Below are 27,195 nucleotides of genomic sequence, written 5' to 3'. Positions count from 1 at the left end.
GGGGGTGTGTGGCATGGGGAGAGGGGCTGCTCCTGGGCCACTGCAGCAGCAGCAGCAGCTGACTCCTGCCCAACAGGCCAGTGGGTCGATTCCAGGACAGTGTCACTGTCCACTTGTCTTCATTTGTATGGGGGCTGTAGCTGCATGCACTGCCATTTGCCGAAGCAAAGCTTCTCGCTAAGAAACTGGCTTCCCCTGGAAGCATTCCAGCTGCTTGCAGCACCACTGATGCTAACAGTTTGCCACACGGCCAGTCATACTGGGTCACACGTTGCTAAGCTGTACATTCGTCTCAGCAGTCCTTGGCACACGTCACAGCCGCAGGCTGTGCAACCAGTGTCAACACACTGTGCACAGTGACTGACCACATGCTGAGAGGGGGGGCTTGGCCGCTGCACAGAAGCGACCATCTGCAGTTACACGAGTCATAATAAAGAACTTGTCTTGTTGTAATTGTTTCACTGATGCCTCTGTCTAACACCATCGGCTCAACCAGCAGCTGCCAACTATCCCAATAAAAGTTGTGCACTGACACCCCAGGATCTACTTCAGCTGGTGTCATCTCCAGTAAATGTCAGAAGATCCAACCACGCAGCATGATGTCGCAACTGCAGCAGGCAGTACTATCACAATGCGGTGAGTGACAAAACTTTTGTTCTACTTCTGGATGTAGAAGAGGTGGGGTCTAGAGAAGAAGTACATCGTAATCTGAGAGTACTTTGTTCAGACCAATAGAACCTGCAAATGTACCACAGTTTTTTGGTAACTGCAAGGAGAATTATTTACATGCTGTTAGATGTACACCGCGTAACTTGCTATGGCGTAGTGTACTATGTACCGAATCTGTATCAGTAGTATGTTGTATGTGCCCCCGCTATGGGCATACAGCCAGGCAGTGTACAGAGTCTACATGGTCGATAATAAGGCATGAATTATAAATAGGTTATGATTATTAGTGTATGAATGGTTGTCAATATGGATAGGATGCAGAGACAAAGGTGTGCCCAAATCTGAGGCAGTGAGGATGTTACTAGGCAAAATAGTTTAACAACAGATAAGTCAGAGTTAGAGACAAGTTGAAGTTAGGGATGAACATTTAGCATTTGCTCAGCTATCTGTACCTGAAGCAGATCCAGCCTTTGCTGCAGTGATCACTCCCTTTTATGGTAGGGCAACTGTTGATATGGTGTCTTTTTTTTGGAGAACCTGAAGACATCAGTAGAGATGGGCAGTTGGTTGGATAAACTGTGATGGGCTGGTGAGGCAAAAACAATTGTTATATGTGTGGAAGGAAAAAAAAAGTTTAACTATTGAGGCACAGTCTCTTGTAACGGTACAGGAAGAGAAATAATGAAAGGTTCCTTCAGGAGCAACTGAGTATGTTTATGAAAAAACACCACAGGGAAATGATAGAGAAGTCTGTGGGCAGAATGTGTGACGTCAATGTACAGACATACGAGTTGGGGAGAACAATGAAATGAATAAGGCAATATGCTGAGCATGGAGCACTTGACGAATTCCTGAGGGGCCTTCACTTGACATGTCGAGACAAGTGCGGACACGTATCCAAGAAGACCTATATTCTGTAGTTAGAGTAGCAACAGAACTCAAAGAAAGTAATACAGCAGCCCATGTATGCAATAACCGTGGGGGTATTCTCCGATAATGTGAAATGCTACAAGTGAGGTTGATCGACACACATTCAGATGCAGTGTCAACAACCTCACTGGGTAGAAAGGATGGTTATCAGCGTTGGAATAATAAAAATGGCCATAGAGGTAGATGATGGTTGGTTGGTTGATTCGGGGGAGGGTACCGAACAGTGAGGTCGTCGGTCGAATCGGATGACGAAAGGATGGGGAAGGGAGTCAGCTATGGCCTTTCAAAGAAACCATCCGAAATTTGCCTGAAATGATTTAGGGAAACCACAGAAACCCTAAATCAGAATATTCGGACATGGGTATGAATTGTTGTACTCCCAAATGCATGCCAACTCCCTTGGTGCAGGAGAGGTAGACACAGAGATAATAGGCAAGTGTTAAACACGAAAGGTACCCCAAGTCCAACAAGTGGTGTTCCCAGTAAATTTTGATGCAGCAAACATGTAAGCAGAGGTGGAGTGTGTTATAATAGTGGATGTGAAGGGCATAAAATATAGGGTTTTGTTGAGGTGACCGTGTCAGTAGCTAGGATAGACCTTGTGAGTCAAAAACAATTGAACCCACCACACTACAGGCTGTGTGGGTAGGAGACACTGATATAAAATTAACTGGATCGGTTCGATTAAGTTTTTAAATTGGGGCAGTTCAGTACAAACAATGTGGGAAGTGGTGCCTCATGTAAGTAACTGTTGTGCACTGTCGGGATGGTATTGGGTTCTATGGCAGGAATATAGACATGTACATACAAATATAGACACATACACTGGTCAAAGTTTAATATAATTCTATGCTTCATATGGTACAATGATTCCACTGAATATCCTGATATGAATCTAGATAGTAGCCTGAAGTATGTACGGGTATTGCTCCTAACAAGTCCTACTTGAAATTTAATCACTGACTTAAGTCTGTTACACTTGTACTCACAACTCTATCTCAGCTAAGCTGACTTCGGACATAGACCAAAGACTGAAGACTCTGGAGGCTCAAACACTGCAGCCAGAATGCTGGAGCCCGAACACTAGAGACTGGAGGATCATTGCAATGGCCTCTTATCAGCGAGATGCATGACGCGATAGCACCGATCCAAGGGAGCGTGTCCCCCAGGCAGCCAGCTGTTGGAGGAAGGGATTGCTCATGGCTGCCTATCGTAGTAACCTGCATAACCATTATGGTCAACTTCATTCAACTTCATATAGTGGAATAATACCCTCTGCATGGTATCAATTGCTGATGATTCCACAGTAACAGTTACTGCATAATCCTAGGGTTGGACTGTTTGAATGAGCACGATGCCAAAACTGACTTTTGATGACAATTCATGAGACAACATTTCACCTAGGGGAAACTGTTGCCAATGGAATGATGTCGCAAAGTGGTGTCTGTCTTAAAGGACATGCCATCCAAGTTGCATACAAGACCACTAAGGCTTGATTTGCATGATATTGTGCCTGAGGGAGCTGGAAAGTCGCTTTGGGTAAGTGTGGAGCCAGACGTATCAGTTGGTATATTGTGTGTGGTAGAATCACTGGAAAAGAGTAATATATTGGATATGTCATGGCATTTTGTTAGGAGGAGTATTGTACTCATGCAAGAGGGAGATAGCGGGAGAATGGTAAGTGTGAATCTCAATAATTATAGTGCCTAGGAAATAAAGTTGGTGAAGGGAATGATTATAGTGAATCTGGACATCCTACACTATGACTTGGACACACCATGGTCAGCCATATGCTGCTGCTGGAATTGTATTATGTAAGAAAATAGAGTATCTGCAAGGGACCAAAACAGAAAAAAATGGAGTAATTATTACTTTAGTTTGAGGATTTCTCCCCCCTCAAGGGCCATTGTTGGCAACAACTGTGACATAACATCGGATATCAATGGGGATATCAAGGACCAGTACTGTAAACCATATCGGCTGTCTCATTATTGGCAGCAGCTTATGGATGACTTTATAGACCAACAGTTAGCCAATGGGATAACAGAGGAAAGTGCTAGTCCATGGGGTGCCGCTGCTGTGGTTATGCCAAAGAAATCAACATATGGATCCAAGAAATGTAGGTTTCACTGTGGCTACAGACGACTTAGCAGCAAGACAGTGACTGACGCATACCTCATTCCTCATATCGTGGATACCATTGACAATTTAGGACAGTGCTGGTATTTCTCCATTATGGATTTGAGAAGTGGATACCACCATTGTGCTTTAGACCATAATCGTGGACCAGGGGACAAATTTCATGTCCGACTTGATGAAACTGTTATTTATGTTGCTACAAATTTGGAAATTAATAACTAGCCTACTACACTTACAGACAAATGGTAGAATGGATAAGGAAGATAAGTGACTGTGTGAACCTGTAGCATTATGACTGGTACATATATCTTTCATTTACAGTGGCAGCTTACAATCTGATACAAGGTGTTATATGGAACGAAAACGTCACTGCCACTTGACATGGTTGAAACAAAGGCCTTTAGAGACTAAGAGTCACTGCATAATTTCACAAGATCATTAAGAAACATGTGAAGACAAGAGCAGAGGGCAAATACCGTATTTACTCGAATCTAAGCCGCACCTGGAAAATGAGACTCGAGATAAAGGGGGGGGGGGGGGAAGGGGGGGGGGGGAAATCACGAATCTAAGCCGCACCTGAAATTTGAGACTCGAAATTCCAGGGGAGAGAATAGTTTTAGGCCGCACCTCCAAATCGAAACAAGGTTGGTCCATTGTAATATGAGACACAATGTAGGTCGCATGAATGACGATACAGCTACAGTAGTTTGGTTCGAATTGTAAGCTTAGCAGTTAAGCTTTACCAGGTAGCCACTGCTATGCGTCAGGCACTCCGTCCGTATTTATATGGATACCCTTCCTTTTTCACGTGCTTCGTCTGGTTTGAATCGATTGCTTATTTTGCTTCGATCTGATAAGTGCCGTTTTCTTTGTTATAGGTGTTTACATCACTCTAAGCTAGAAAATGCATTACTGTACTGTGTCATGCATTGTTCGTTGCGTTCTGATTGCGCGTGTTTACGGCCTGTCGCCGCTAGCGGCATGGCTTGCTTTTGTGCGCGCTACCACCGCTTACAATAAAAAAAAAAGAGAGGAATTGTCTCATTAGCGAAACAATGGCAAGAGACTGCTATTTGTTGTTACTTACACTGCTGCTTTGTTTGATAATGATCAACAAGAACCAAATAATAGACTGTGTATGATAGAAGATGTTCTGAACGAGAGTTAGGCGAAAATTTTTCTCCGTTTGAAAATCTTTGCGGCCGCTTCTTTAGTACATCAAATTCTGCACAGAAATTAAGAGTCATCTTAGATTTATAAATCTAGTCAGTTGCCGTGCTTCATTTCTTCCGCTTTTGCTGTTGTCTCACTCTAGTTACGTAGTTTATTAGGCAGACAGGATTTAAATGAGATAGCACCAAACATGAAAGAATACATGGCAAAATGTTTATATTTGTATTATTCTTATCGTGAAGAGAATACTGCATGTGATTCACATTTCATCAGGTTCCTATTAGCAACCATCTCTTCTCACAGGTAGGAAAAAATTCAGAACGGAAAGTTGGCCATATTGACAAATATCCCAGTCTTGCGAGTCGGATTTTCGCAGTACATTGAAATTCTGCTACATTTGAAGATGAACAACACGGAATTTGTATTTACTTCATTGGATAATGTATGAAAATGCAGTGGTCGAAACTCAGGGCGGAGAAAAAAAGCTCGTCTTCCACTTTTTTTTTTTTTAATTTATTTACTGGCGCAGAGGTTTTGGCGCCAGTATTTATCTTTGTGCCTACAAAGCATGCCTGTGTCGCGCTACATATATTCGGCGGAAGAAGTTAGTTGTGGCGGCACCTACCAACATTTTTCAGAACTTCCACTTGCTTTGCACTTGATTCTAAGCCGCAGGCGGTTTTTTGGATTACAAAAAATGGAAAAACCCATAAAGACAAGAGATAAGCAAGAAAGTACACATTTCTTCAATCCTCAGCTCCTAGCATTTTTTTCTCTCTAATCTTGCTACAGCTTTACATGGCGTGCTTTCCTTTCTGTGAAATAATCTATTACCTCATCAAAGTTCATCAAATGTTTTGCTACATGAAAAATCGAAATATCACTATCTATTACTGAAAAAGCTGTTAACACAAATAATACCCAAGGCTAGTGTGGTTTCTCGATGTGATTACGTCTATTTTGTCACTGTCTGCTAGATAAAACAAAATAGGCTTTTCTAATACTGCAGCAATTTTGTAACAAACACAAAATTAATGAGAATGTTTTGGCACAAATGATTATTTTTATAACACGACAGAATATAATTCATGAAGTACCAATATCAAATGCCTATTATGCCTACTACAAGCAAAAAGCTTTATGTTAGGAAATAGTTCCACATTTCATTCATACGCACCCGTTTCTCAACCATGAGATCAAAAAGTAGTATTACGAAATTTTTATATAAATTTTAAATCATTTTATTCTTCCATAATTTGTGTGATGTCTCCATTTCTTCTCCTTCCTCGTTATTACAAACAATCTTGTCATCACTAATTCTGTAGATATTCCTGCCACTGTCAAAATTTGTTTGCCGATTAACTTCACTAACCCTGCCAGAGTCACAGGTTCAGTTATCCCGCGATTATTTTCGGTTAGGCATTATTAAGTGTTTGTACAACACGTTTTCAGTGTTCCTTCCAGAATAGAACTTAAGCGGCTGTTAGCCGGAGACTGTACAACTAGTTCTTACTAATGTAGCGATCTGGCCAAAACTTTTCTGTCAAAATTTCATTTTCTTGGATATACCGCGAAGATAATACGTAATCTTTCTCACCTGTTATTACCGAAGTCACTGATTTCCATTCTGGTAGTCTGAATCTACGGATTTCGCTTGTAATTATAACAACGCTGATCATTCGCAAACCCAGTCAACCACATAATTAGACAGTGATTGGCATTCATCTGTTCGGCTTTACTCCGCTCAGTTCATATAGCCCCATCCCCTTTTGTCTGCGGAAAGTTTATTTCTAGATATGACGAGGATTCTCCTGACAGACACATCACGTACACTATGCACGCATTCAAAAATCAACTTATGATTCATTCAGAAACCAACTTAAAATGTGTTCAAAACCAACAGGGAAGCATTTCAAAATCACATGAATAATCGATAGACAGACATGCGCTGGATGCTAGGCACTTTGTGAAACAAGTTTTTTTTCCTCGAGAATATGAAGTTGGTGCCCTGTTTTCCCGGTAGCATCTAGCTGCTTGCTGCGACTGCTTGCACAGCCAACAGTCACGTTCCTGTATCCGGAAGCAGGAGAATCTACTACTCAAATGCGACTCAATTGTGCATGCGGAGGAGCCCGCTCGTAACTGCAAAAATGAGTCTAGTGTAAACAGTTGTGACTTCACACTCATCAGAGGCAATTTATTGTTATGAAGCACTGCATAGTCTTCCTAAAGCCTTTGACACACTTTGCTGTTGGCAGACGCTTGCATGTGCACTGTGTGTCGTCGTATATGGTGCATTTCCTTTACAATTTAAGTTATTTTCGTTTTTTCTCTCGTTTATGTTTTATTGTTGAAGTATTATTCTGCAGTAGAGGGATACAGTAATATTCTCTGTTAGAGTATCGGTTCTTAACAGTCAAAATCACAAAAATATAACTGAAAACTAAAATAATGAAAAATTCCCAGGTTTTCTCCGGTTTTCTCCCAGATGAAAACATTCCCGGGTTTTTCCTGGATCTCCCAGTTGTCCTGGGTAGTACACACCCTGTACAATACTTCTCAGGTCAAAGATCATGAAGTGGCAAAATGTGATCTCTATCATACTCATAGTCTTTGTAATTAAATCCAGTGATTACCTCCTGTGAATAAGTGTAAAACCAAGTGCTATTCAATACTGTGATATCTATGTGTATTGCCTGATAATGCACATTATGGGAATGGATTTCCTACGGATATCACAATGCAGTGCACTGTAAGTACCTAAAACATAAACTTTCCACTTGTTAAATGTTTTCCGTCATTTTTACCTGCACCATCATCGCAGTGTCTAGCTATGCTTGGTCCATTTGATGATGAGCCTGCGGTGACTCCAAAACTAGTTAATGGTACAATAAACCATATTAAAAAAACAAAAAAGTGACTGGTTGCATATTTATAAACAAATAAATCACCAATTTGGTTCACAAAATGTTTGAGAATCTTGAAATGGGAACATCATTGTACTTATTTTCACACAATACTAGTATAATTAAGTATTGAAACTCATGCCAGTGAGTGGGTCCAAACTTGATTAAAAAGTTTTAAGAATAATACTTCAGACTTTTATTTTGGTGCATATTGAAGTTTTTAGAGCTCTATTAGGTTGTTAACTGTTCCAAATTCCATAGTTTGGGAAGTACATGAAAGTAAAACAGCAAGTTTAGGGCCAAGACCATGTTTTCATTCTTGGCTCTATGATCAGTGCCTGTATCAAGACATTAATTTGATAAACTTTTCTCAAGCTGCTAAAGGAGGAGGGAATATGGCTACAAAACTTTCTGAGCTTTGCAATAAACAATGTTAATCATAATTTTAAATTTCTATTTCTTCGAAGTGTGAATTATTACTCTGCTGTTAGGAATAATCTAAGTTGGGATGTCCAGCAGTTATCACAACTTTATAGGATTATTCAGGTCATTACTTCCAATTTATGTTATATCATGGTCAAAATTCTCAAAAATAGAACTTTATAACTTAAAAAAGTCATTTATTTAGTTTTGTCCAGAGTTCGCCGTTTACTATAATTTTATCTCTTAAGTAAGTAATGCTCTTTTCTTTTGCACCTATCAAAAGTCTAGATTTGGGGGTGGGGACAAGAGTTTAACACCCACTGCTGGTGTGGACATTAGATGGAACACTGGATCAGTTAGACAAAAACTGAGTAGGCAAATGACCAGAGACTATTCAAGACAACCCGGTGATCACTCATCTGTGGTGAGGAAAACATAAATTTGGATGCTCTCATGGGAAACTGAAAGTAGCTCCTGTTGAACACCAGCACCACTGCAGCTCTTGTCACTGAATTCCAACTGTGATATTGGATACAACTGCACTCCTCTTATCACGAACTCCCAATCTGTTTGCTCATCTTATACACTTTAAGTGTATCTTTATCTGCTTACCCTGTTTTTTCTTCAGACCATATTCTCTGGCCATTTGCTTCAACTAAATTTGTATTTCCTGTTTCTTCCACTTTTCAAAATATTTTACCAACAACAAATGATGGTTTGTTTAAATTCCCCAAGATTCCTTCTTTACTCTTAAATTTTTGCATGAAATTTATATTTCTACATGTTTCCCAAATAATACAGACTGAACAGAAACCTGCAGCACTTGGAGGTCAACATGTGATTCCTCATCCAGATTCAAGACAAAAGTTTACCTAGCAAAATCAGATTTGGTGCATTCTGAACACACACGTATGAAAACGAGGAGCTGGTGACACTGTCACACTGTGCAGTGCATCGTAATGAACAGAGAAATGTGTATCACCCTGCACTACTGTACCAGCTGTCATAGCTCACTAAGTAGACTGCTGAGAAATCAAGCCCACATCCATCATGGAACTATGGTTCGAATCCTTGTCAGATTCCTTTTTTATTTTTTAGACATCCATTCCCTAATTCTCATCGTTTAAAAGCAGGACATCATTTTGTAACAGAACAATTGCCCATCACTTGACAGTGGGATCCACTACACTGCATGCGTCTACTAACCACGCAGTGTACAATCATAACTGGTCCTGTGAAGTACATGTAGGGCAGCTTCCTGATGGAGTACATAAATGATGAATACATTGATATGCTTTTGGTGCTGTGTGCATCAGATTACCAAGCTACTGCTGCTGCATGTGTATATGATGCACAGTACCCTCAATGGCGGCATCCTGATAGGAATGTTTTTCATCAACTGAAATAATGCCTTCGGGAAACCGGTAATCTTCATCCACAAGTAATGGACAGATGTTGTTCAAGGACTAGACGTACTCCACAGAGGACATGAGTCTTGAAACCATACACCTATCACCTCAGCAAAGTACCCATGATATAGCAAGGCAGTTCCGGATACCTCACAGACTGGTTGTTTAAGTGTTGCATGATGATGAATTGCATCAGTATCATTACATGTTAACTCAACACCAGAGGCCAGAAGAATGCATTCGATGAGTATAGTTTTGTGAATGGCTTTTGCACCAAGTGGAAGACAATTTTTTTTTATGAAGAACATAATACAGTCTGACGTATCTAGTTTCACTTGTGATGGTATTTTCAACCCCCACAACAGCCATTATTGATCGGAACACAACCCACACATAACCCATGAACATGACTTTCAAGCACACCTTGGCATAAACCTGTAGGATGGAATTGTGGGAGGAGTGATTTTGGGTCCTTGCCTATTTCGAAACAAGTTTAATGTGTCACTGTATCATACATTTATCCATTATTATTTTGTATTGGCTTTATTTGTGTCACGGACAAAACAAAGTGGTCGTTTACATCTGCAAGAAGTTTATGTTACATATTAATGTTTAAATAAAGGTAACAGTAATAGAAAGAAACACACAAGATACCGTACTGTGGAGGTGTAAAATGGATACAATTTGATGCTTTAACTGCAAGGTTTGGCGTAAAACTGACTGTAACACTGATGAGTCTGCATTTCTATTCCCCATTGCATTGCCTCATGCTAATAGGACAGCTCCAGCACAGCACTGAGTTCATGCTACCTGTTCTTGGCCATGCTGCATGCAGTTACAGCATTGCCAGATCATCGTTTCTTAATTCGCATTTATATTAAACCCATTGGGAGGACTATGTTTTTTAAGACACACTTTTGTTTTGAACTGGGATGAGGAACTGAATGCTGACCATCAAGTATAGCATTTTTTTTTTCACATTGTATATCTGTATCAAAAGTCTACAAATCTCAGTATAACAGAATTTATGACTTACAATTAATAATACCAAACTGTTCATAAAATAATTTATAACTCTAAGATTTAACACAAAAAGGATAATAGCAGTCATGATACCAGTTAATACCTCTCTCTTCAAATTCTCAGCACAAAGAGCAGACATCTCAGCATTCTGACGTGCTTGTTCCACCTCCCGTTGCAAACGTTCCATCTCTCCCAACAATGATCGCTCCAGAGACTGTCTATCTTCATATTCCCGCAGCACATATCTTTGCTCCAATTGCAATTCCTCTAGCAACAGCCTGGATAGGCATACAAATATTATTTTTAAATGATATTAAAATAATTTATTAACTATATTTATTGCACTGAAATATAGTGCCATTATTGAAAACAAGCTGAAACTTTTTAAAATGGCTCATCCATACAAGAACCTAACAGATTTTAATTTATGAGAGATGGTTACACATGATATGCCTATCCAGGGAAACACACACACACACACACACACACACACACACACACACACACACACACACACACACAAACACAATTGGGGCGGGGTGGCTACCAAGTTGAAATGAAGGGCTATTCAATGCACACGAGGCCTGTTTATAACCCAAACTGAGATCAATAGAAGAATATATACCATGTAAACCACAGGTGGCAATTCAGGGTGTATCAGGAATTCTTCTAATTAAACTCACATTCAGTGAAGTGCTCAAAAAAGAGATAACTTAAAACTGTAAAATATAGATGAACGTAATGAACCAAAATAAACAAAATTAAATAGATGTCTTATGATACAAAGTAGTTTTTTGTTTTGGTTTCTTGACAAACAAATCTAATGTTGTCATCTGGAATCAAACCTCGGTTCTCTGCATCAGTTGCCGGTGAGTTACTAGTAGACCATGGAGGTGGTCAGGCAAAACAACATAAGGGCCTGAAGAGTTGGTGTTGGTGGTTACTGTTGCTGTGTTTTAGAGTGTATGACATCAAGGTCAGCAGTACCCGTGTCCGAAGTGAATTTAGTAATCAAGTCCCTTTACAACATTTTTGGGATTATTTTATGTGGAATTCAAGAAAGCATTCTCTTGGTCAATAAAGAATTTATCTTTAACAATTTCACTACTCCTACGTAAAATCATCAGATTATAACTGTAGCATGAGACAGCTACATAGCATGTGGTTTCTGCTACTTCAATACCACAAGTGCAAGTACAAAGTAACATTTTAAAAACCAATTCATGCGTTATTTACCTTATTTTGTTTTTGCACTGAAGCAATTCAGTCTCACAGTTTGCAAGTTTTGAACGTAACAATGTGAGTTCAGATTTCAAAGTCTTCTCTTGCTGACGCACAATCTCACTCTCTTCTTCTACATTCACCAACTGCCGTAACTGGAATTATGAGGACAATCTATCAATATTTAAGCTACAAGTGAGTCTCATGAGGAAGAAATACCTTGCTATATGTGTAAGTAATATGGGATACATATTTTGCATAATTATACATAAGTAAGGAATACACAAGTAGTAAAACTGTTGGTGCTGAATTAACTAGGGGCATGAAAAGACTAAAAGGAAGGTAATTTTAATATACTGTTGACTTATTTCATAAGAAACAAGGAAAAGTTTAGTTTATGACTATGAGAGGTACTGTTGGTGACGCAATGTATCTTTTATAATCACTATTAATGCTTCAAGTATGTTGTACATTACGGTTTGTTCCACTTCAACAGAACAATAAACTAATGTTGATGACACATAGTGTAAATGAATGTAATATCTGATATCTGCATGTGTAAATCAAGATTTTAAAACCAGGTTCAATAAGAATTTGTGATGCGTAAGCTATCAGTTACTCTGCTTGTTTCAGAAGTTGAGTAGGAATGTCAATAAAAGTAGCAGGAATTTCCTCTTAAGAAATACTGACTTTAAACAGCAAACACAGTGAATAAATAAATAAGTGATAAAGAAGGTGACCAAAAAGTTATGCAATTTGGTGGCTACAAAATGCTATTTGTGGTAGTTTGAGGGCAATACACGGTATTGTAGGCCTCATTTCAGGATTTGACTTTTAAAACTTGTACACATCATGGGAGTATTAACAGATAGATTTCAAGGTATAACAGAAATGTGTGATTATGGATACTCATCTATGTAATTGTTGAGAAGATTCACTAGTTTTGTGTGTGGATGATATGGCCAAGAAAATTGCTCGTGTATGAAGATGACAAAGTAACTCAAAGAGTTGTTGCATTGATGAGGTTGGTTTTGAATTCACATAAAAAAATCAACTTCTGTAGGAACGGGCACGTTTCACATGGAAAGGTGGCAACAATAAGAAGTACTGTTTGTTCATGTGTTTAAGTATATGAGTTGGGCACCAAAAAGGTGGGAATTAGTGACAAGGAAGCTGATTTCATGAGCAGATGAAGTACTTCTGTGTAAATGAGGTATACAAATGAGCCTGTTCCAGAAATGTCAACAGTTCAGCTTTAACATGGATCCATACGGTCAAAAAAATTGGCAATGGCACAGTAACAGTAATCTGTCCACTATCACACTCCAAAATACACATTAAAACATGCATTAAATACCATGTGTACATAATTATTTCACTGTCTCAGCCAGATAACTTACAACCTTTAGTTTAGTAACTAGGTGTAGTGTTGACATCATCTTCATTTTCATGAAACTGTGAAGAATCCATTGTAAGAACTCTTCACTCGAATCAAACCTGTTTAAGAATACTCTTACTTTATTAGAAACAAACTGTTCAATCCCATTAGTCATAATCTTTGGGATTTGGTAGATTCCTCCATGAATCCTTATATACTTTCATCCACTGGTTTTGTTTCACGATTCAGTGTAGTGGTCGTTTTCATTTTTGATTCAGGAGATTAAGACAGTAAAACACAGGACAAGGACCATAAATGATTTTTCAATTTTTTGTAAAGCTATACTATAGGAATACTACTGTCAACCTAGTATACACACAGAAAGTTTTGAAAGAATTCTGAAACCCAATTACATTGGTTTGCCTTCGGAAGTGGCACAGGATACATGCTGGTAAGGAAAGCAGAAATAAAACAACTGCAGTCTCTTCTTGTGGTCATAATTCAACTTTATCAGGGAACATAAATCTTTTTTAATATGTAAATGGCACTTGCCATCCACCCTGCATGATGGATCCCCTAGGAGCATGGAAAGATAATCTACGAGATGGTTCTGAGAGAAGAGTCTTCACAGTTAATTCAAAATTTATCAATATAATCCCTTCATATCTCTTATGCCTTCAAGATAAATACACGAGGTCTTTTACCAAAATGCCTTCAATCAAAACACACCCACTCATCGAAAAGTTGTGGTATTTTAAGCTGTTGTGACAAACACTAATGATTTAACTAAACCACCATTCAGTGCGAGTCTCATGGACAATTTTTTCATGCCTTTTTCTGTAGTAATTTACACAATATAAATATGCTTAAAATTATCAGCATTGAGCAAATAAATTTGGACACAAAATTTATATTTTACATACATTAATATGTTATTTAGTGAACTGTTGAATTTCATATTCGCTTTAGTCTTGTCTGTTAATGGCTGCCCGTGCTCGCTAGGGAATTCACTTTCTAAAATAATTGATGAGTGATTCCACACATGAACCTTGGAGACCCTTTCAGCTGACTGCTGATCAAAAACTGGTTGTCTTTTTTCCAACTGTAAGGATATTCAGAGCAATGATGTGGGCAATGTTGCCAAGGTCTTGAATAAGAAAAAGTTTTTTTTTTTAATTTATTTATTTTACTTATGAAGTTCCGCCATCTCCCAGCATATTTAACTGCCCCCTGTTGCTAGTACAAAGCTTCTGTTTTAGTATACAGTTTCAACTCCTGTGTCTGAAGTCATGATTTTCCCCAGTAAATCTTTACTTCCCACATAGATACTATGACACTTTGATGTGTAGTTAATTTACTCGCCAGCTCATTGTACAAGAAAACTGTAGTCTAATGTTGGTTTGACAGATGACAGTTTACTTCTAATTATTTCATTTTAGTAATGCCCACAGAAGTATATATTATTTTCTATAAACAATGTGAAAATGAAGACACTGTACTTTCTATTATTACAAACACCCATCAAAAGTGAATAATGATTAGGGTTGTATGCACTGGGTTGTAAGCCTGTTCCGTAATCTGTACTGTTCAGACTGCTCTAGCCTCTCTCTACTTGGCTTGTATATCACTGATCCATCATATCAAGTGACTAATCCATTTGGCTATGGAAATTGAAGTATACAACATGTCTACATAAGCTAATCAATGAATTTCTGTGCATACCTGATCTTTTTCTGGAAATTTATCTAAAATCCACGTCACATCCACAACTGGATAAAAAAAAAGGAATGGTGCACGGGTGAATGAATTTGCCCGTCTCTAGTCTGGAGGAGTGACCCTAATAGACAGCGAGTCAGATATGGCCACATCTGGGACTAGTTTAAGGTAGCAAACATGGAGGAAAAGCTCCAAAAGAATCTTCTACACGGGTATGGACATGCCATGAACTTAACCATATACCAAGAACAGTTCTGGAGATAAAATTACCAAAAAGGGGACCCAGATAACTACTGAATGTATGGCTTAGAATCCTACAGAATTACTCGAAAGCAACGGGAATGCATTGTGAAATGACACGAATACGATCATAATAGTGTAACAAGATTGGGAGGGACGACGCAAAGAGACATGAGAAATATGGCATGGAAGAAGAAGAAGAAGAAGAAGAAGAAGAAGAGATATAATTCAAGGAATGTAAGAGTTCATTTACCACAAAATTCATTTGGAATCTGTTCAAGTAGCTGTACTTCAAAGCAGCAATCTGTGCTAACAACGCATCACCGAACAAAATTTAGCTGTGAGGAAGTTGTATTTCAAACAAATTTTATAGTGTTGCCAATATTTCAAACTGCAACAGTTATTGTGAAGCACTTTTTATTACATAACTTAAAGACTAATCCAGTAAGACAATGGTTTGATGTACTAAACACTGACCAATAAAAATAAATATCACAATTCCCCAACAGTTGTGATGTTCAGATTTTTTCCTCCTTAAGAAGTTATTTGAGAAACCAATCTAAAAGGCAATCAACTAATACTGAATGTACAACTAAATATTTTCCATCCTATTTTTTCTGCTCTATGCTAATAAGTTGCTCATCAACATCAATTCTGTTTGCAGATATACAGTTGTTTTAACTGAAAACTGTGAAGCAGAAAATGTCTGACTGCAATATTAATATATTCAATAGTTTAGAAATGTGGCTATTGTTTCAAAGATGCATGTGGTATTGACAGTGGTATGTCAGTCACAAGTGGCATGCCTGCCACAGCTCCACAGAGCACACATAATTTAAGTTTACCACCAGGCACCACCATGAGCCAATTATGTACAGGGCTCGCTATAATCTTATGGATGGCACTACAGATTCAACCAGAGTATGCCGTCTTTGCTTCTATGCACTACATTGTACATGGGAATGTAACCCCCACGCATCTTTTTAAGACCCTGCTCACCGAGCTATACCACCCAGATATCGAAAGACTCACAGTGAGACTACTATGACCACTGTAAAATGTTAATATTCAATGAACATGCATAAATATTTCCTACACAATGTGAAACAGAAACAATCAGTAATACAAAAGAGACACATTATTTTACTATGCTGTACATATTGTAAATAAATGTGATGTTTTATTCATTTATTAAATGTTTGGAGTGTTCAAGATTTGTCCAACCACTTCATACAAACTACAGACACAACAAACATTTCTGATGAATACGAAGGGACATGATTAAACATCATCTGTTAACAAAAATCAATTACCTCTTCCAGGAGTGTCGAAAAATAATCAATTGTTTTTTTCTCTCTATGTCTTAATATGTACTTAAGTTTCATAGGAAACGGCAACCACTGGGCAGCCATCACTCACTGCACTTATTCAGTTTCAGAGCCAACAAATACAAACATTACTGTTGAGCACAACAAGCCCAGCAGCCAATTACTACTGAAGAACAGAAATCCAGCTGACAGATACTGCTTCCTCCCTTCCATTCCTTTGATGCAAAACAGGAGGTATGGGCAGAATACAAAATTCAGCTGGAGCAGCACTTTACAATCTACAAAATCTCAGGCAACTCATAATATCCTTTCTTCTTTTTGTGGGTGAGAGTACAAATTGTGTGATGGTGTCAAAAAGTGTTCCATCTTACAAGGAACTTGTAAGGGAAAACAGATAAATTTGAGTCACAGATCCACGTAGCCACCGCTCATTTAAAATTTTTGCATAACCGTTGACAGAGTAATCAGCCTTATAAGTAATGGACACTGAACTCATGGGTATCACTAAAAATTTTAAATTTAATGGTGCTTGTGGAGCTTCATTTCAAGATGAAAAGTTTCACAATGTAATGAAAGGTTTTACAATGTAATTATTCAGAATCTTGCTGACAAAAGGATACAGGCAGCAATTTTAAAGCATCACAAGCAGTGGAATAATCAGTGCATTAGATGCCGAGCCAGATTTCTTGTAAGTTCACGTGCTTCGAAGTATTGGTTAAGTGTTATTTAACGCTTGATTGCAGACACTGCTTTTTCTGCCACACGGAATACCAGCAAATCATAAGCATGTCGGCTTGTACTAATACTGTGTCATACAACTGTTTGGAAGTGCATCTACTCCTGCATTGTTTCAACACTTTCTTGAAGAAGTGATGTCAAAAGTTCTGTCTCATTAAAATAATTTGGATGCCATCACTGTGTCTGGACGAACATTGGAACAGTATCTCATAAATTTGGAGTATCTTATTAAGTTTTAACTGACACAGGACTCAACTTCAATCTACAGATATATTCATTATTCAATATTGAAACTGAATATTTGGGACATCTTACTGACACCCATGGCACTCGTCCCAAAACTAAGCATTTAGAGACCATTCAGAGATTACCCTCTCCCAAAAATGAATGGGAATTACATGCAGTTCTATGAAAAACTTAGTTATTGCATTAAATTTATTCTGAACAAAGCACAAAATGTTGCTCCTTTGCATCACCTCTGGCATAAAAATGTTGCTTTCCAACGGACTGTGGAAAGAAAATGAAGGTTGAAAAATTCACTGCTCAGTCGCCCATGTCATATTCATTTCAGTCTCCAGAAACCGGTAATGCTTGCAGTTGATGCATCATCACATGGAATAGGGACAATTTTATCTCAAGATTGGAAACACTGAGTGTCTCATTGCATCTATGTCTAAGATGTTAAATATGGTACAAGCCAATTACAGTCAGCTGGAAAAGAAAGACTTAGCCACCATATATGGTGTCATAAAATTTTGTAAATATTTGCATGGCAGAATTTTTTTTCTCGTGACTGATCATAAGCCATTGACTGCTCTTTCTCATCCAGATGTGCCTGTTTATACGGCACAGAAGCTGCAACGTTAGTCATTAATTCTTTTGAATTAACAATATGAAATTCTTTATCCCCCAATTGAGTAAAGTGTGCAAAGAAAGACGCTCTGTCTCGCCTACCTGTGGGAAGTGATCCAGAATACGATGCATCAGAAACAGATTGTCAGCATGTCATACAACCTACTGAATAGGATGAATCATTACAATTGCTCAGCGATGATGATAATGATGATGATGATGTCGACGACGACAGGTTGGTGTGAGTATGCAACAGCATACGAAAATTTTAATTCACAGAGTAACAAAACTCCAACCACAATTTAAAGTACTAAAAATGCAGCAAAACTTGTATTTGCACACAGAAATATGAACATGAAATACTGTGTAAGGTCTAAAACTTAGAAAAGGAGAAAATAACCAGTGAAAAGAATCTGGTACAGAAAGGATGAGCCACCCAACCTGCAAAGCCACTGAAATTTGATTCTGTCCTCCTATCACGATATAAAATGCACTCAGTTAACCTGTAAAGAACAGTAATTTAATTTGTATGCCACAGGCATCACAGACTGGGGATCCTCCTGCCAAAGTAAAAAGCCACACGTTAGAAGACAGCGCCCAATCCAGAAGCAGGTCAGCATCACTTCATCCAACCAGAGTGACGGGCATGAGGAACGCCACAGCCAGACAGCTGGCATCACTGACAGCCACTACTCCTTCCACAATTGCATGGATCCCCAACTCTACAGCAAAATGACCCTGTACAGAAATGGCACATTGTGTAACGTCACACTCCCTGCAAGCCTCCTTGGCAGCTTTGCTTGTTCATTTCCCCTAGTTCCCAAATGCCCTTGTACTCAGTTGAATAAGATCTGCCTCTCTCACCGCCGTAGGACGTACAGTTGGTCATGGATTTAGTGGGAAATTTTTTCTGCTGGGAGTATTGCCGCAGCACTTGAAGGGCACTACGAGAATTGAAGCAGATGGGAAAATGTTTGCCCCGACAAGGCCTCATCTGCTCCAGTATCTTCAAGGTCGCAAAAAGTTCAGTAGTAAATACAGTTAGAGAATAGTTACAGGGAAGGCAAATCTTAAAGACACCATTGGGAAATACTACTGAACAACCAAGAGAGTCCCCTCGTTTGGAGCTGTCAGTGTACACAACTTTAAAACTGCGATGCCTATCTAAAATGTCAAAAAACAGAGATTGAAACATAAAATCTGGATTGCAATCTTTCTTAAAATGCATCATGTCTAAAATAATTTTGGGCTTCAGTAGGAGCTAAGGTGAAGATCTGCTCTGACTTTGGTGTAAAACACTAAAACCAGCCACACCTATCTCTAAAAGGCAATCCTTCACATGAATCCCATAGGGACTCATTGCTCAGTGTAGAGTATGAAAGAGCCTTTCCATTGGTGGCCAAGCAATGGTATGATACACAGATGTGTATCGAATAGACAGCTTCTTTCAGGTCTGTTACACCATGAGAAGCCATCACCTAATGTGAAGCGGCAGCTCACACTATCCTCAGCACAAATGCTCAGAATGGGGCTGGTCTGAAAGGCTGCAGTGGGCTGCTGAGTTCCTGCATGCCCATGCACAGTGCACCTGTAATCAAGCCAAGATCACACTGAAGGCCCTATAAAACAATTGCTGCAGTACTATATTCAGATGGGTTGGCCTTGAAATCCAAAATCAATTTCAGATGCATTAGTGCTAAAATATCATGCTCAATGGAACAAAGTTTCTCCTCAAAATGGTGTGATTTTACTTCATACTTCTAATGAACAAACTCTATTCATGATTCCCGCAACATTACAGCAAAATGTTTTCCGATTTTTACAAAGAGGACATGAGGGAATCACTAAGCTTTGTATGTCGCACTGTCTTGATACGATGAATGAATAGCTTACTGCCCACTGCATAGACAACCAAGCAGTGCCAAATCAAAAATTTTACAATTAACCCCATTAGATGGTTGTTGGCGAAACATTCGTATTGGTGTTACCAGTCTTTTATGGAACACATTACGAGTACACTGTAAATGCATCCAGTAGATACCTATTTGTCATTCAACAAACTTGAGGACTAGTGCTAGCACAATCAAAGGTACTTGTTTCTGTCTTTTGTTTTGAAGGCTTGCCACAAAATATTGTTTCGGACAATGGTTTGCAGTTATCCTTATTGGAATTTCAACAAATTTTGCTGGTAAAATAGGATTCATCATGTCTGAACAGCTCCAGTCTCTCCTCAATAGGATGGTGAAGCTGAACATTTTATTCACTCTTTCAAGGCTCAAACATCCAAACTTCATGATTTACACTCAAGAGAAAATGCTTTTTTAATGTTTCTTAGTACCTTTCGCACTCTGTCTTTTCATTATGAATCAGCAGAAAAATTGTTAAAATGTCACCATCACCGTACTTTTGTTGCATGTATTCCACCCTAGACACCTTGTTTCAAATGCTAATTTTCCAATGAAGTTCAACATGAAGCACAAAGTTTTGAGCTCACTATACTGTTCACAGCAAAACAGGCACCCATCAGTGCAGAAACATTGCAAGATAATATCATTTTTCAGAAACATTGCAAACAACTCTGAGCAGCCTTTGCCATTGCCTGATCCTGGACATATGAGTAAGGAGCCAACTCTTGCCATAGAGGTAGCCTGACTGCCTAGGCAGCTGCTAATGCAGCTACTAACCTGTTGTCTTTCACATTGACATCAGTTACTGATATCAGTCAGCCTCACAGCCCTCAGCATCCTTAGCAGTGCAACTGCTGCACCCACCTGTGCTGTTGGTTGTATGTCCTACCCCCAATTGTTTGGCACATGTTCCCAATGGTTTGCAACGTGAAATGTTGGAACACAGGTCGGTTGGCATCATCTGCCACTGCACCACATCCAACTCCGTCAGCTGCACTGTGGCACAGAGCTCCCAACATCGTCACCTGCACCCACACTATGTGAAGACGGTCCCCCCCCCCCCCCCCCCCATTTTTTTTTTGACTGGGGAAGGGGTGCTTGAGAGGGAGGGAGCAGGAATGTAGTATTGATGGTGTCTATGTCAATTGCAGATGGCACACCACATGCCAACCACATCTCCTTAGAAGACATGTCATTTAAACACACTGTCAACACATGCCACCACAAGCCCTGCTATCTGCAGAGCTCGCCATATTCTTATGGAGGGCACTACGAATGCCACCATAGTATGGCATCTTTGCTTCCGCTCAATGCATGCAAATGCATCCATCACTGCTCCCACTCGTTATATGCAAATGCATCTAACTACACTACTTTTTAAGATGCAGTCCAGATCTTGGAACACTTGCAGTGAGGCAATTATGAAAATAGAATGATGTTATTAAATATTTCCTGGGCAGTGTGGAACAAAAGCAAGCAGTTATACAAAAGACATGTACAATTTTATTACGTTGTACACACAGAAAATACGTGTGTTGATGTTTTATTCATTTATTGTATGTTTGGCATGTTCATGGTTGGCCCAACCACCTTGTACAAATTACAGACATGATAATGCATACGGTACAATTTAAGACGCAAAAGTCAAAATGCCAGGAAATTAAAATAAATCTTAAAAATGACATAGCAGAAGCCGAATGTGGTAAATTTCTAGAATTAAATGAAGGTATAATTTAGAATTAGAATACTGAGTACCTTTCAAGCAAATTATGTAGCTTTGCATTTGGAAAGCAAATATTGTTCAGTGCACAGAAAATTGCATATCACACTTATTTTGAATCAGTAATTAGGTATGACATTGTTTTTTATTTTGGGGAAGCTCTAGTTATATATAAAGTATACTGAAGAGACAGAAAAAAAGTCATCAGAAATGTGCATACTGCAGATCCAAGGAAACCACGTCACCCATTATTTAAAAATGTTAATTTTAACAGTCACCACCTCACACATCTATAAGACGACAAACTTCTAAAACAGGTAACTAGAATTATTTCTGGAAAATTATTAAATCATTTATATAGTACAATAAATTAAGATAATTTTATGTGTTTACTCACCAATTGGAATTACATACTTCTAGATTGCGAAATAGATAGAACTGAAAAATCTTCAAGAGGCTAAAAGGTAAAACATTCCTAACACAAAGTTAGGTCTACCGAAAAATATAAAAGCTGCATGATTCATTCCTACAGAAATGTTCCTATTTGATGGAAGGGTTCTTGAATGATGAACTGGTAATCTAAACAGGATGACACTGATCGTTATTATATAACTACAACTTTTCATTCTCAGAGGGAAAAATTGTTAACTTTAGACTGCTGTACCATCTCAGCAGATATAACTTTATATCAGTGAATTATATTATTAATTTTGGCGAGTCTCTTACATCTTTATCACATGAATAACAAGCGTATTTTATGAGAAGAATAAATCACTATTGACTAATATTCAAATTAAAATATGTAACACACAAATTCCACCATTTGAAGATAACAATATTCAGTTCATTACTCACTTGTTCTTCACTTACGCGAGCTGCTGCTTCATATCTTGCTATTTCTTGTGAAAGGAACTCCATCTGTTGTTGGTGTTCTCGTGTTTTACCTTCCCAAAATGATATTTCAGCATCATACTAAATGTAAGAAAGAAAAAAAATGAAAATAAGTTACTCAAGAGCCCTACACCAAAAACATTAATAAGGTAAATATGTAAATATTCATGCTGTGAATTCATCTCAAGAGTTGCTTGTCCACCTTTCAAGCAGATCAATCAGTCAAGACAGCAAATTACACAATCTAATCAAGCAATTCTTGAGTCATACAATGAAACTTTTACTAACTGCTACAAGGAATCAAAATGTATGAGTAATTTATAAAGGTAGTGATGTGTTATGATCTTCAGTCTGAAGACTGATTTGATGCAGTTCTCCACACTAGTCTATCTTGTGCAAGCTCCATCATCTCTGCAGATTACTGTAACCTACATCGATTTGAACCTGCTTATTGTATTTAAGCATTGGTCTTCCTCTACAGCTTTTACCCTCCACACTTCCCACCATTAATAAATTGACAATTTCTTGTCGCCTCAGGGTGTGTCCTGCCAACCAATCAATTGTTTTAGTCAGTTTGTGCATGCAGTTTCATTTTCTGCTAATTCAATTCAGAATTTCCTCATCAGTTATTCAATTTACCCATCTAGTCTTCAACATTCTTCTGTTGCACCACATTTCAAAAGTTTTTATCCCCACCCTGTCTGCAGTGTTTATTATAAATGTTTCAATTCTGTACAAGGTTACGGTCAGCAAAGACTCCCTAATACTTAAATTTATATTCAGTGTTAACAAATTTCTCTTTTTCAGAAATGTTTTCTTGCTAATGCTAGTCTGCATTTTACATCCTCTCCACCTCAGCCATCATCAGTTACTGCACAAACAGTTACACACATTTACTATTTTTTAATGTCTCATTTCTTAATCTATTTTTTATGACATCACCCATTTTAATTCAGCACCGCTCCACTACCATTCTCTTACATTTATTGATGTTCATCGTATAACCTCTTTTCAAGACACTATCCATTTATTTCAACAGTTATTAGGAGTCCTTTGTCATATCTGACTATTACAATTCAGCAGCAAACCCCGGAGTTTTTATTTCTTTTCTCTGAACTTTAAATATTTTCCAAATTTTTCCTTGGTTTCCTTTACTGCTTGCTCAATATACACATCAAATAACATTGGTGCTAGGTTACAGCCCTGCCTCACTCACTCCTCAACTAGTGGTTCCCTTTCCACGTCCTTCGACTTTTATAACTACTGTCTGGTTTCCATACAAGTTGTAGATAACTTTTTGCTTCCTGTATTTTATCCCTGGTACCTTCAGAATTTCATAAAGTGTATTCCAGTCGAAACTGCCATAAGCTTTTGTTAAATCTACAAATATTATAAATGTAGGTTTAATTTCTTCAATCTATTTTCTAACATACATTTAAGGTCAGTATTGCCTAGAGTTTTCCTGCATTTCTTCGGAACCCAAACTGATCTTCCCTAAAGTCTGCAGATTTCCAATTTTCTGTAAAAAATTTGAGTCAGTATTTTGTAAACAGGCTTAGTAAACTTATAGTTTGGTAATATTCACACCTGTCAGTACCTGCTTTTTTTTGGAATTGGGATGATTACATTGTTGAAATTTGAGATTATTTCACCCGTCTCTCATATTTTACACACCAGGTGGAACAGTTTCTGTGTTAGTAGACCATCTTCAGACCAGAAGGTGACACCCCTGGTGACCCATATACATGATGAGCAGAGCTGTTGTATACACCGAGAGGCACTAGTCGTCAGCAGTTGATGACTGGTAGATGATGAGCAGAGCTGTAGTATACGCTGGGAGGCACCAGTCATCAGCTGACAACTGGTGCCTCCCGGCATATACTACAGCTCTGCTTATCGTCTATGTGGGTCACCAATTGTGTCATCCTCTGGTCTGAAGATGGTCTACTAAGACTGAAATCAGTCACTGGTAATGAAATAAATCATGAATTGTGATAATTTTCATTAAAATAAGATACAGATTGCTGTTGTTCCTCACATACTTTTGAAAGTTTTATCACAATTGACTCTCCCAAGGATATCAGTCCGCAACTAATGGTCTCGCGGTCTTGTTCTTGCTTCCCGAGCACGGGGTCCCAGGTTCAATTCCCAGTGAGGTTGGGGATTTTTCATCTGCTTCAAGATGACTGGGTGTTTGTGTTGTCCACATCATTTCATCATCATTCAAGAAACTGACGAGATTGGACTGAGCAAAGGTTGGGAATTTGTAAGGGCGCTGATAACCACACAGTTGAGGGCCCTACAAACGGAGCATCATCATCATCATCATCATCATCATCCCAGGGATATCGATAATACTGTGGGAATGTCATTTAGGCCAAGGTCCTTGTTTCAACATAGGTCTTGATATAATGCAGAAATTCATTCATATACCATTTAGAATTACTAAGCTACACTACTCATTGTTTACTGTGTCCAATTTCAGAACAAAAATAGTTGGATATGCATACAAAAGATGAGAAGAACACTGTAGTAAATTTCTGCAGGTAAGAGGTTTTTGTTAAACATGTATTTAAAAAATAATAAATGTCCAAATATGAGAATCATTCATTACTTTAAACAATGCAGAACTGGGAGGCAATGTTCACCTCACCTCAGGATTTAGAACGCATGACAGGATGTTGAGTCTATAGCAGGGGTTATCACACTGTGTTCCATGGAAAGTGAATATGTCCTCCACAAAAAACTATTAAAAGGTCATTTCTTCTTATTAAAAAAAATATTGTAATTTCTGTTTTACAGTAATGAGTTAAATTTAAGTAATCACTGAACAAAACAAGATTTTTTTTCTCATTTTTAAAAGTTTATAATTTTATTAACCTTCATAATAAGCAAGGTGTTCCATCAAAGTGCCAGGATTCTCAAAGTGTTTCATGTGAGGAAAGGTTTGGGAACCATGGCCTACAGCGAAAACAGGCAGGAGACACAGCAACAGGTGGAGAGCACAGCAAGAGAAAACCTACATGCAACTGTAGACCACAATACATTTTCAGTAGGTTGTTTGACTGTATTAGCATACAACATGAATTATCATGGGTTTGATTTATGGAAACCATAGTGCAAGATGGATACCTGAAAATTAGACTGATTAGTGACAGTGCCCGATGTAGTAAAATTTCTTTCAGTATGTGTGAAGAATGGACAATATGTGTGTAACATGATAGTTTGTAAACACACTGTACCATTGCTGTCCACCTTAGAATTGCTCGTCGCCATTCTCGAGATGGCAGAGACTGATTGTTAGTGAGCCACGTGTGAGCTTCTGCATTGTCTAGGCGAACTGGGACATAAAAAATAGATGCCAGAGCTCTTGTGAATTGTGTAGCCCAGAAGTATATCATGGAACGAAATTTCAATTTATTTGACAGGTGTTACTCCACTGCAATTTAGTAATATTCACTGAAGGATGGTTATCAGTAGAGGTCTGTGTGGATGCGGATATCCGCGGTATTTGTTACTTGGCGGATAAAATCGCGACCGGCGCGGATATCCGCGGGTCATCTGCGGATAATGAGCAAGGCCTCTGCCCAGTAAATATGTTGCAATGTTAGTTGAAAACTTCAAGTCTGTTAACATTCATGGACTCTTGCAGGGCCCGGGTAGAGCGGATGTCTGTTGTTCTCAGCCCCTGGCTACGACCGACGTAGCTGTACCCAAGAGACCTGCGCCTAATCCTTTTCCGCGACCGTGTCTTTTGTGTGGCCTGTGAAGTGCTCTCTGGGTGGCAAACCTGCCCAATGTCTACCATCAGATGGTTAGAGCGTCTGCCATGTAAGCAGGAGATCCAGGGTTCGAGTGCCGGTCGGGGCTCACATTTTCATCTGTACCCGTTGTCGAATGTCAACACCTGTAAGCAACTAAGGGTGTTCATTTCATTGTAATTTCATTCTAACGAGCTGCATAATTACCGATGGTATCTGTTCTTTCGGATATGTCCGAATGAACAGATACCATCTTAGTATATATAAAACATAGTTAAGTTGTCGCAGAAATGGCACCCTGACAATAACTATGTCATTACATATGATAATTCTAAGTACTACTGTCTATTACTATTAACTACTCATTCAAAACTTAAATATATGCGGATGCGGATAAGGAACTTGGGGATGCGGATTAATTGCCACGGATGCAGATGCGGTTGCGGATTAGGAACTTGCAGATGCGGTGCGGATTGCACTTTTCTTATCCGCGCAGACCTCTAGTTATCAGCTACAGTTGCAATATTTTGTTTTAATGGGCTTGACTGGCTCAAATCTTCAGGCCATTACAGAGTGCAAATAATAGGCTTCATCACTAACAATAAGACTAATGCTTACGATTGATGGATGTCTATTTCACTATGTGCATCTTGTATTTAGGCTTATGAAATAAGCCTAGATGCATATCATGTCCAGTAAAACAAATCATTGCAATTGGACATGTTTCCTTCTTTTGAACTTCTAAAGCAGCAAACAGTGTGATATTAATTA

The 27,195-nt window shown here is 38.6% G+C and overlaps 1 protein-coding gene across 2 annotated transcripts in view; it reads right to left on the bottom strand.

The window, feature by feature from the left end:
* LOC126298747 (ras association domain-containing protein 8) overlaps positions 1–27,195 on the bottom strand; it is an 83,108-nt gene that overhangs the window by 17,136 nt on the left and 38,777 nt on the right. The window contains exons 5-7 of one of the 2 annotated variants that reach the window (XM_049990192.1): positions 22,643–22,744; positions 11,909–12,048; positions 10,776–10,950 (exon numbers count right to left, since the gene is read on the bottom strand). In XM_049990192.1, the coding sequence (XP_049846149.1) occupies positions 10,776–10,950; positions 11,909–12,048; positions 22,643–22,744 (417 nt within the window). Of the gene's footprint in view, positions 1–10,775; positions 10,951–11,908; positions 12,049–22,627; positions 22,745–27,195 lie in introns of both variants that reach the window. The other variant, XM_049990191.1, reaches the window with a different exon arrangement.

Source organism: Schistocerca gregaria, chromosome X (genome assembly GCF_023897955.1).
Source record: "Schistocerca gregaria isolate iqSchGreg1 chromosome X, iqSchGreg1.2, whole genome shotgun sequence".
In the NCBI taxonomy this organism is placed as follows: Eukaryota; Metazoa; Arthropoda; class Insecta; order Orthoptera; family Acrididae; genus Schistocerca; species Schistocerca gregaria.
Note: the sequence above shows the minus strand (reverse complement) of the source record. Positions and strands in the feature narration are given on the sequence as shown.